A 12,086-nucleotide genomic window follows, 5' to 3' on the forward strand; every position below is an offset into this window, starting at 1 on the left:
TCTAAAACTTTACAGTATATAAGATGGTCAAACTTTGTAGGTTATTACAAGTTTTCATGCCAAAATACCATGTAGAGAAAGGTGTACAAACAAGTTTCAGATTTCAGTGCTAAAAGTGCTCAAAATTTAAAGTAATAAAATGTTTTTCCTGTAGAGCTCCTCAAATGTTGTTTTGGCATGAAAACTTGCAAGCATCTAGAAAGTTTGATCATCTTTGATCTTGCAAAGTTTTAATTTTTTTCAAAAAAAATTCTAGTCGTTTCGGTATTACTGTTTATAGAGGGTGCTTAGGCACCCAGGTGCTAAAAATCCACTCTCATAAAATAATATAGTTTACTTTTATTTCTCTAGGAAAAAATTTAAACAGTTTCCCCTATGTTTTTTGAGAAAATAAAGTTTTCCCTAGGTTTTCTCTTTCTGGACAGTGCTTCCTCTAGGGTTTTTATTTTGGAACAAGAGCCCCCTTCCATTTTCTAGGGTGGGTCGAGCCAACCGTCCGATCTGGCACATGTAGACGCAGAACCGTGGGATCCTCCACTCGCTTTCCCGTCGGAAGTGTAGAAGTTAGCAGCAATCTCTCCACCCAACCAAGCCACGCCAAAAGAGGCAACAGGAGCTAGTCATCACCAAGACAAAAGGTAACGGAAGAGGGAGAGCACCAAGCGAACCAACACTTGCGGCGGCGGCGAGATGGCCTCGGGCAATCGCGCACTCCCGATCGAGGACGGCGAGGTCCTCCGTTCCCCCGGAGACAATGGCGGGGGCGGCGACGGCGGCAACGGCAACGGATTCAACCTCTCCGCCATGGAACAGGTCCGCGTGCGTGCGTGCGTGTGTTACAGCTTGCAGCGTAGCCTCTTTCGCCTCGCGTTTCGAGGGTTTGAGCGCCTGCGGTGTTCATGGCGTCGGTTGCTCACGAGGATAGGGTACGGTGCTGTGATGTGCAGCAGATCGATGACATGCGGAGGAGGCTGCGGAAGTTGCAGGAGACCGAGCGCGAGTTGCTACCCGTCGCCGCCGCCGCCGCGTCGTCGCAAGGTAATCTGTCTAGTCGCCACCACCATCTCCATTTCTCTCGTGTAATTAGCGCTTTGTTTCGTCTCTGGTGGTTGCCCGGAGTGAAATTGGTTGGATGCACGTGAGATCCTGAGCGCCTTGTTACTTGGGCGTCATTCATGTGATTAGATTTGTGCTACCTTCGATGTGGAATCGCTGACGCTAGGTGATCGGATTAGTTTTCACTTTTCAGTCAACAGGCTCCTAGTTTCTTCGTTTCTGACGACTTATGTGTGGTTGCTAGTCGGAATAGTTGATGCCTTTGAGTACTTGCAGGTGCTGGGTGAGTGGATCTTTTGAGCATTGTGTGGTTGTTCATTTCATTGTTCTGTTGATTTGTATTGTACCAGTAATATGCATTTGAACAGTTTCTGTAAGGATTATTACAGTGTTTAAGGTGATAGGCAGGGATAATATCGGCGCCTAACCATGGGCTAGGCAGCCGCCTAGACGCTCAAAGCAGGACCATAGAGCCTCGTCGGCGGGCTACGTACATGGCTGTCTTTTGGAGTAGGGGTATAATAATGGTGCATTACTTAGACTCACCTGGTTAAGTGGTGGATTAGTGTTGCTAAGCATTATTTACTACAATTGTTGTAAAGCGTATACCGTCTTCCTTCTCATGACTCGTCACATTTACTATCACGTGCTGAAATGTTATTTTCGGGCCTCGACTATTGCACTTTTTAGAGCATCATCAAGTCATTAAGCTCATCCTGCATTCCACATTTCCCAAAATGTTACTGGTCTGTCCAGATGGAATTCATCAGTTCTGAACGGAGTAAAAATTTAGACGAGTGGCACTAAATAATGTCCCAAATCAACCGTGAACGGTGTAAATTAGGAAAGGGATCTGCTTACGTACCTGATTCGAGATAATAATGCACACATGTGGTGCATTTAAGAATATCATAACCAAAGCTGCAAGCATAGGTTACCATGATGATGGTTTGAAGTTGATGAAAATGTTCTATGAAAGCATGGTCTATATACACCGATAATGCCACTAAAGTTTATGGTTGTAACCTTTTTTTCTTCTATTGGTAGATGCTTACTGCTGCTTCTGACATTTTATTGACAGCAAAGAGAAATATGTGATGACCTGGTTTTAAATGCACACATATGGTGCATTTAAAAATGATATTGTGTACACGATTAAGTGTTTGCTTCAGGCCTCACCCTTTACATATTTAGTACTACTTAATAAGTATGGTTATAAATAGAAACACGGATGCTGATTAAAGATCCTAATCGGCGGTATCTTCTTTCTTTTGTGTTTGATTCTTTCTGATTGTGAGTGCCATGCCATGCCGTTGTTTCATTCTTTTGAATGGACTCGCTGCCTTCAGTGAGCCATTAAGCTCTACAATCTGTTTACACCTTTTTCTTCTTTCGGTCTATTTTTTCAGAAGATCCAACTGCAGCAGCAACCGCACTCGAAAAGGCAGAAGTGGATGCTCGCTCCATCTATGTTGGAAATGTAAGGTTTTCTTCTAGTTTTGTTTCTTATCCTTAAGTGTACTTCAAGCATGTCCATGAAGAACTTTCCAATATCCAGTAGCACACGGTGCCAGAAATTTTTGCATTTGCCATTTGTTAAGCCAAGAAGCTGGATTTCGGGGAGAACTTTTAATAAACTATGACTGCTGCTGAGCTGGTACTTTCTTTCTTGATTTTACCGTCCCATTTCTTCCTGGGGTTTATGGTATCCCCATCTGCTGTTTTGAAGACGAGTACTTCTCTTGAAAAAATAAATTAAAAACAGCTTTGAATAGTTATTTGCTATTCCAGTGCAGCTGTTTAAGTAAACTATTACCACCTTGCCTCAGGTCGACTATGAGTGTTTGCCAGAGGAAGTTCAGGAGCATTTTCAGGATTGTGGGACTGTCAACAGGGTTACAATTCTGACAGACATTCATGGTCACCCCAAAGGATATGCTTATGTGGAGTTTCTTGAACCTGAGGCAGTCGAAAATGCTCTCCAGCTGAATGATACAGAACTGCATGACCGTCGGTTGAAGGTTCAAAACGAACCTTTTTAGAAATTTGCACTCGCTGTTGTTTTGAACTTTCTAGCACTTACTCTTGTGCTCTTTTTTTTTGTGTAGGTATGTCCAAAAAGAACTAATGTTCCAGGAATGAGCTACAATAGAGGAAGGCGCCCGTTTCAACCTTACTATCCCCCCTATCCAACATTTGGGTAAGGAGTTTCGTCATGAAGATGTATTGCACTTAGATGTGGAAAGATTAAGAAATATGATATTGTAAATTTGGTTGGGCTTAAGTCAGCATGTCTCCAATTATGGCTTGGGTAGGACTAATGGAGTTTTTCTAGGTGAATCATTTTTTAGCGATTGTTTCTAGATATTGATCTGTTCTGCTGAATTTTGGATTATCCTGATTTCATTGGAAATGTTGCCTAAGCCTAATCAAAACGAACCCAGTACTTTTATTTGAATAGAGCAGAATTTCAATCGTAAACTGTATATGAAGTAAATGAAAGGATTCAAAGAATATGACGTATGTGGAGGCCATTCTTGTAATGCATCCGGTTAGTTGTGCACCAAACATTCAGGCAAACTTTTAGGTCCTGGGATCTGCTCTTTTCCGGAGGTTACCAAAATGGGGCCCAAGATGTGTGGTGAAACATGAGAGAAATTCTCCCAGGATGATGGTCTTTCTGATGTTCTCTTTCTCTCTGCAGGAAGGTACCAAGGTTCAGGAGGTCACCCAGGTTCTTCCCCTACTACTGATTCTGCCGGGTTGCTGTGACTTCAGTTTTTTCCTAGCGAATTTCCATGATACATACAGAAGATACAGGCAAAGACCCTGAAAGGCTGCGGTTTTTAAAAGTTACATAGTCTCCTTGTTGTCCTACCTCCGATCAGACCATGATGACATCCCTTCTGCCTTAGCAATGAACCTATGTTCCGAATTATCCCGTGATCAGTCGGCCTGGTGGGTTTTATACCGTTGACTTTAGCTTCGAAGTTGTATGGAGTTTTGAGACAGAATTGTTGGCAAAGTCATGTACTCTGCTTGCTCTAATGAGTTCTAAGCAGTTGGACCTGAAGCTTGCAGTGGAATTATCTGCATCCATGGGCGATATACATTATGACTGTTAGTTCATGTTTGGTTGTCTTGTTAGCTGGTAATGTTCCATTCCAATGGACTAATGGCTGCCTCTGCTCGGTTTTCCGCTTTTCTTGTGCGAGAAAACATGGCGCCTGTCTGAGATTTCATATTTGATCTGTCGAGTACTTGTGGCCGCTGCAGGTGTAGAGTATGTAGCAGCAGGTTTACAGGCAGCAGAAGGGTTCGTTTCTTCCATGAGGCTGATCTTGTGGCTATGGTGCGTTTGTTCTGAACACTCGTGAATTTGCACACTCCCTCCGGTCGGTGTCGGGTGCATAGGACGGTTGTTGATTTGACTAATCAAAATACTTCCTCAATACCTAAATAGTTGTAGTTGAAGAGAACTATTATAGTTGGAAAGAACTAGTCTAGTTCTCCCCAACTACCAATTATTTAGGTATAAAGGGAGTATATTTCATTTGAAAGCATATTATTAGAATCATACACATGAAGTTTCTAAACATATGTTTCTCATCACATAAATATATTTGGTTAGTCAAATTACTGACCGAGGAGCACCGACGGAGAATCATACACATGATGTTTCTAAACACATGTTTCTGCTGTCGTCTTCAGTAGTGTAATGGCAGGGTTCTGTGGTGCCTTTTGATTCGCAGGAATTTCATACTACCCCTGTACCCACAGGAACTGTAAAACTCACAGTACACAGTTGATGGTTATATAAGCTAGGGCCATCCGTAACAAATTATCCTTAAGGCCTTGTTTGGTGCGCAGGATTTGAGAAGGTTTGTAAGGGATTATCTCCGAATGGATCAGAAACCCCGTGATTCCCTGCATGTCCATTTGGTGGACAGGGTTTGTGATGAGCAAACCCCTTCAATCCTCTCTAATCTCCTCGGTTTCTTCCTACCCACGCGGCTCAGAAAACCTTGTCTCATGGCTCAGGGATTTGACAATTGAGGAGATTGAGTGGAAGGAAGGGATTCACCCAATCCTCTAAAAAACCCCCTTCACAATCCTCCCCAACCCCTTTCTGCCAAACAAGGCCTGAGTGAGAGAATGTTGATAACAACTATCTTACCAATCACAACTTAGCTCCCTGTGAGACACTCTTAACAGTAGCAAAGCAGCAGCAAGGCAAAGAAGCAAGCAAGTGACCAGATGATGATATTCCCAGCAAAGCTAAGCTGCACTCTTTTCTTTTCCCCACCATAAACAGCAACTCAAAAGACAACACACTGATTACAAATGAACACTTTCTAAATCCTCCCACAGCCATATCCTACACCTACATTCTTTGCCCTTCTTAAATCAACCATCCAAACACAAGAAGAGTAGAAACATCACAAGTCATCAGCTGAGATGAGCAGCAGCAGTAACTAACAAAGCCAGTAGGCATCAACACGGAGTTGAGCTGAGGCTGCGCCGGAGCTGCTCAAGTCCTCAATCCTCCTCCATTGCAGAGGCGGATGAGACCAGCTTGGCCTTCTTGTGGTGCGGCTGCTGCTTGCCGAGGAACGCCTCGACGAAGAGCTGCTGAGCGTCGAGCAGCGCCTGGGTGCGCTTCATCTCCGACTCCATCCGCTCCTTCTCCATCTGGAGCGATAGCTCCAGCCTGCGCTCCTCCATCCTCAGGAACCCCTGGCCGACGGCCCTCAGTGCTGAGGCCACCTCCGCCATGGCCTCCGCCTCCGGATCCTCCTCGCTCCTGTCCCGGTCCAGCCTCGCATCCCGCGGAACCCCCGGCTTGGTGCGCGAAGCCTTGGGGATGGTGAATCGCAGTCCGCTGCCGCCCCCGCCGTTGGAGATAAGGCCGTGGAGGCTCCTGCTCCGCCCGGCGTCCTCGGACGAGGGGGACGACACGGGGGAAGGGGACGCCGGGATGGCGTTCCCCCTGGGCTTGATCTTGATGATGGGGTTGGGGCTGGCGTCAGGCACCCCGCCGCCGGCGAGGTCGTGGAGGAGCGGGAAGAAGGGCCACTTGGGCCCCTTGGAGCGCCCCATGGAGCGGCCCCGCTCGGCGCGGTACCGCTTCCGGAGCTTCTCGATCTTGTGGCGGCACTGGACGCCCGACTTGTAGGTGGCGGTGGGGAACCTCCCGCAGCGGGCGGTGACGGCGCCGGCGACCTCGTCCCAGTCCGCCGCCCGCAGGTTGCCCTTCTTGAGCGCCTCCCACTTGTCGCGGTACGCCTCGATGAGCGCGAGGGTCTCCTCGTGCGTCCAGCACGGCGGGGGCAGCCTCCTCCCTCCGCCGCCGCCCGGCCCCACCCCGCCCCCTCCGCCGCCGGACGAGGCCGCGGCGGCGGCGGCGGCGGCGGCAGCCGCGATGCCGGGCGCGGCCAGCGGGGGCAGCTCCGGGGAGGAGGGCGCGTCATCGAGCTTGGGCGACGAGGAGGAGGACATGGTCGTCGGCGGCTAGGGTTTGGTGGTGGTGGTGGTGGAGATGGGGAACGGAGGAGGAGGAGGTGGGGAACCGGTCATATAAGGAGGCGCGGTGCGGTGCGGTGGAGGTGGGCCGCGGGCGCCCGCCCGCTGGCGGGCGTGGGTGGGGTGGGCCGCGCGGTGAAAGGAACGACCGGCTGTGGAGGCGCAGCGGCCGCGGCAGCCGCGTGGGGGCGTGGCGGTGCGGTGCGAGATGCGGTGGTGGTTTTTGCTTGCAGCGGGGTTTGTCGCGTCGCGGGCGGGGCGGGGCGGGGCGGCGCGGCGCGGCGGTAAGGGGTGGGTAATGGCACGGGCGGAGGCACCGCACCGCACGGCGCCGCGTCGTGCGGCCCGTGCCGTGGTGGGCACTCGAGGCCGCTGTGCGGGGGGGCCAGGTCAGGTCAGGCCAGCCACCCACCGCTCTCCCTCTCCCTCTCCCCTCCCGCGCGCGGCGTGGCCGCGTGGCCGTGTGCCGTGTAACCTCCTCCGTCTCCTTTCCATCGGCGGAGCCTCCGCCCCGCCCGTTTCCTTTCCTTTTCCCTTTTTTTTTTAATCGAGCACTCGAATTCCAGCGGCGCCGCCCCGATCCAATCGTCTGCTCCTCTCCTCCTCAATTATTGGCTTCCGGACTCGGTGGTTCATCAGCGCCGCACGGCGGTGCAGGTCGATTCCGGTTGCCGGCTCGTTACATGAGAGTTTTCTACAAAAGTGAAAATCTAATTTAAAACTGAACTGCAGAAACATCAGTATTTTTTCTACAAAAAATAGCATGATGTAGGTATAGATTTACGAAACGAATCTTGAATTCCATTCCTAGTACAAATCAAACAACTATCATATGTCATCGCCACAAAAAAAACTCGCATATGAATTTTTCTTTTAGCATTTCAGTTTTGTAATTAGAAAAGTTGTAAAAAAGAAATTTTGAACCAACGAGACCTTTCATCATTTTCTATGTAGTGCTTTTTTGTGCAAATCCAATCATGCAGAATTCAAGTGGTCATGACATGACAATCCTGAGTTTTTCCTATTTCACACATTTTTTTCAAGAAAGCCAAAGGTCATATATTAAATAGCACAAATCCTTACAAAAACGATTTTACAGAAAATTAAAAAATACATCCAAATCCTTGGGAATGTCGACGTCTTCTTCCTTCTACATCCACGATGGCATCATGAGTATAGCTCATTGCTGCCTCTAGACTTTGTCCGAGCCAAGCAAATTTGTTGAAACTCGGGGGCTTGTATAAGCAACGGCCGGCAAGTAGTCGATGTAGACCAGAAAACATTGGCAACCGACCGGCCATGATCTGCGTAATAAACACAAATCGCATAAGATCCCCGACGAGGATGAGATTGGCCAACGTTCATCGATTAGAATTAGAGTCAGAGTATCGAAACGCATAACCACGTTCTCTGCTCCATAAGACAAAGCCGCCGAAACAAATCTGCTAAAGAAAAAGCCAACCCAGGAGAACCAAATCCGTGAGCACACCATCCTCCATACGTGTTGGGGATGTCCCCCACGTATATAACCTGGTTCATGAAATGACCCATCCAATAACCTGGTTCATGAAATGACCCATCCAAGGGCCTCATGGCGCTATGGGCACCTCACAACCGTGTCGAGATGAAGATAGACTGTGGAATTTTTTAAGGCTCGTCAATGGATCGTGTTGAGGGAGACTCCTATGGGTCGGCTTACTCGGAAGGCCTAGATGAAAAGTTTCATGCCTTGAGAAGATAGTAAAAGAAAGAAGTAGACTAGGACACGGGTTGAGAGTATGACCCGAATTCTTTTGTAACCTTGGGGACTCAACCTATTTGAAAGCACAATTGCTCCCTAGGATGGTTTTGATAATTGATCACAACATATGCATTATTGGACTAATGTGTTTTTCAAGTATATTTCAGAAAAGTTCAAAAGATGCTATGGATTAAATTTTATGTGGAGATACCCCTGAATGCAAGAAAGGAATAATATTGGCTCAAGCTTCAAGCTAGAAGACTCTTCATTTTATACTTGTGAGAAATCAGTTTTGAGTTCATAGGAAAGCCAATACTATTAAAAGGGGGTGAGGTAGACTGCTCAAATGCTCAAAGTTAGCCACCAAACACTCAGTCATTTTTCCCACATATCCACTCTGTCAAGTTCCACATTCACAAATTCGGTGTAACCAACATTGTCACATCGGACCCACCGAGTTTGAACCTCAGACAGAACCCTAGCCACTCCCACCAAAATCGGTGCAATCAAAACTGCATCGGTGCTATCGAGTTCAGTGTGGCCAACATTCTGTTGCCAAATACACAAAATCGGAATTTCCGAGTTTGAGTATCGGTGCCACCGAGTTTGGTCATCTGACCGTTAGTCACCTTCTCGGTGCCACCGAGTTCTATATATCGGTGTCACCGAGATTCAAAAGTTCATACCTTTAGTACTAGTCGGTACCATCGAGTTGTCCACTTCGGTGTCACCGAGTCTGCACTTTTGTGTGTAACGGTTGGATTTTGGCTGCTGCCTATATATACCCCTTCATCCACCTCTCACGCGTAGGAGAAGCCCTCCGAACACACACTTCATTTCCAGATCCATTTTCTCAGAGAACCACCTACTCATGTGTTGAGACCAAGATATTCCAATCCAATCATTTGAAACTTGATCTCTAGCCTCCCCAAACTGCTTTCCACCAAATCAACCTCTCCTACCCATGCATATTCTGTAAGAGAGTGATTTGTGTTGAGAATATCTTTAGAAGCACAAGAGCAAGGAGTTCATTGATCTACCACATCTATTACCTTTTGGAGGGTGGTGCCTCCTAGATTGTTTAGGTGTCGCTTGCGAGCCTCCTACTTCATGTTGTGGAGTTGAACCAAGATGTTTGTAAGGGCAAGGAGATCGCCTACTTCGTGAAGATCTACCGTGAGTGAGGCTAGTCCTGTGTGGACATAAGTCATGGTGGAATAGACAAGGCAGCTTCTTTGTGGACCCCTTGTGGGTGGAGCCCTCCATGGACTCTCGCATCCGTTACCCTCCGTGGGTTGAAGTCTCCACTAACATGGACGTACGATAGCGCCACCTATCGGAACCATGCCAAAAATCGCCGCGACAACCTCATGTGTTTGATCTCCCTACCTTACTCCGCTATTTACACTTGCATGTTTACTTTTCGTTGATATACTATTAGAACTGCATGTGTAGGGTGTACTTGACTTGTCATAACTGTCGTAGCTGCCTCTCAAGTAAAATTGGGAAAAAGGCAAAAAACATATCTTGTCAAGTAGTCTAATCCCCCCCCTCTAGACATACTTTCGATCCTACAAGAGGTATTAGAGCTTTGGTCTTCATTTCATTGGTTTAGCAACCTAGGAGAGTATGTCATCTAGTCAGGGAAATTATCATCGTAAAGGTCCTTACTTCGAAGGCACTAATTTTGCTAGTTGGAAGCATAAAATGAAAATGCATATACATGGCTTTAATCATCATGTTTGGGCTGTCATTTGTGTTGGTGTGCAAGGTAACTTCTTTGGAGAAGGGCATGAACCAGATCGTGACGCGACAGGTGATGAAATGAAGATGTTGCAACTTAATGCTCAAGCCTGCGATATCATCTTCAACTGCCTTTGTCCCGAAGAATTCAACAAAATCAGTCGTCTTGAGAATGCAAAAGAAATTTGGGATACTTTGGTTGATATGCACGAAGGTACTGATTCTGTCAGAGAATCTAAGTTGGATGTGCTTCAAAGTCAGCTTGACAAGTTTAAGATGAAGGATGGTGAAGGAGTCGCTGAAATGTACTCTAGGCTAGCTCTCATCACCAATGAGATTGCCGGCTTAGGAAGCGAAGAGATGACCGAAAAATTCATCATCAAGAATATACTTAGAGCTCTCGATAGCAAGTATGACACAATGTGCACATTGGTCCAAATGATGCCAAATTACAAAGATCTCAAGCCAACTGAAGTCATTGGTAGGATTGTTGCTCATGAGATGTCACTCAAGGACAAAGATGAGCTGCACAACAAGTCAAGTGGTGCTTATAAAGCTTCATGTGATGCTCCCGCTACTTCCAAGACAATCTTGTCACTGGTCAAGAGATAAGCCTCATGGTCAGAAAATTCAACAAGTTCTACAAGAGTAGAGGCAAAGATAGACGCTCAAGTTCAAGACATGATGAGAAGCGTTCGTCCAGTTGTGACTGAAATTGCTACCAGTGTGGGAAGCCCGGACACTACTCAAATGAGTGCTCGGCTCTGAAAGGATCGATATGGTTGACTAGAGGGGGGGGGGTGAATAGGCAACGATCACTTTTTAATTAATCTTAGCAAGTTAGGGTTAGCAACATAAGGGTTCTCTAAAATGTCAACAAGGAGGTGAACCTATATGATGCTACCAACAAGGATAACTAAGACAAGTAAGAGATGAACAACAACATAAGCATACACAATGGAAAGGTTAGAGATAACCGCAAGTGGAACCAATGAAGACGAGGATGTATTACCAAGTTCCTTCCCTTTGACAGGAAGTACGTCTCCGTTGGAGCGGTGTGGAGGCACAATGCTCCCCAATAAGCCACTAGGGCCACCGTATTCTCCTCACGCCCTCACACAATGCAAGGTACCGTGATTCCACTATAGGTGCCCTTGAAGGCGGCGACCGAACCTTTACAAACAAGGATGGGGCAAACTCCACACAAAGCTTGGAGGCTCCCAACAAGACCACGAAGCTTCACCACAATGGAATGTGGCTCCGAGGTGACCTCAACCGTCTAGGGTGCTCAAACACCCAAGAGTAACACGATCCGCAAGGGATTGGTGGGGGGAATCAATTTTCTCTTGGTGTAAGTGTAGATCTAGGCCTTCTCAACCAATCCCTAGAAAATCAACAAGTTTGATTGGCTAGGGAGAGAGATCGGGCACTTTTGAGCTTAGGGAGCAACAATGGAGCTTGGGAGGGTCAAAGGTAGGGTTCTAGAGCAAGAAGAACCCCTTATATAGTGGGGGGATTCCAACCGTTTTCCCACTCACAGCCCGAGCCTAGCGGTACTACCGCTGGTTGCAGCGGTACTACCGCTGGCACTTCAGCGGTACTACCGCTCGCACTACAACGGTACTACCGCTGGGCCCATGGTAGTGTAGAAGCACTACCGGGCCAACCACTGCCAAGAAAGTCTTCGCAAAAAGTCCGACGAAGTACAACCGCTAGGAAGGCGGTACTAAGTCCCTGGAGCGGTACTACCGCTGACCAGGGGCGGTACTACCGCCAGCACAGCGGTACTACCGCCAGCACTAGCGGTACTACCGCTAGGGCTAGAGGTACTACCGCCAACCGTAGCGGTACTACCGCTAGGGACATCGGTACTACCGCTGAGAGACCCTTTTGCTTACAGGAGATAAACCAGAGGCGGGAACCACTCCAAAGTTGCAGGGAAAGGGAAAGGAATAAAGTGTGTGCGTGCAAAATTGATTCCACCCAAGCCTTTCCACTATGGGTCCCCTCTTAATAGTACGGC

The 12,086-nt window shown here is 47.5% G+C and overlaps 2 protein-coding genes across 3 annotated transcripts; one reads left to right on the forward strand and one right to left on the reverse strand.

The window, feature by feature from the left end:
• Positions 1 to 594: 594 nt before the first annotated feature.
• LOC123439156 (polyadenylate-binding protein 1-like) lies at positions 595 to 4,185 on the forward strand. Of its 2 annotated transcripts, none has more exons than XM_045115905.1 (6): positions 595 to 813; positions 948 to 1,038; positions 2,466 to 2,536; positions 2,886 to 3,077; positions 3,165 to 3,256; positions 3,761 to 4,185. In XM_045115905.1, exons 1-6 carry the CDS (start codon positions 691 to 693, stop codon positions 3,807 to 3,809), a joined length of 618 nt encoding a protein of 205 aa, XP_044971840.1. In that variant the 5' UTR covers positions 595 to 690; the 3' UTR covers positions 3,810 to 4,185. The 2 variants fall into 2 exon arrangements, with proteins under 2 accessions (XP_044971840.1, XP_044971845.1); XM_045115910.1 differs by having other exon boundaries at positions 951 to 1,038.
• Positions 4,186 to 5,322: 1,137 nt separating this feature from the next.
• On the reverse strand, positions 5,323 to 7,035 carry LOC123439147 (trihelix transcription factor ASIL1-like). Its single transcript, XM_045115895.1, has one exon. It carries the CDS (start codon positions 6,553 to 6,555, stop codon positions 5,596 to 5,598), a length of 960 nt encoding a protein of 319 aa, XP_044971830.1. The 5' UTR covers positions 6,556 to 7,035; the 3' UTR covers positions 5,323 to 5,595.
• Positions 7,036 to 12,086: the final 5,051 nt, after the last annotated feature.

The sequence above is a fragment of the Hordeum vulgare genome, chromosome 1H (assembly GCF_904849725.1).
Source record: "Hordeum vulgare subsp. vulgare chromosome 1H, MorexV3_pseudomolecules_assembly, whole genome shotgun sequence".
Lineage (NCBI taxonomy): Eukaryota > Viridiplantae > Streptophyta > Magnoliopsida > Poales > Poaceae > Hordeum > Hordeum vulgare.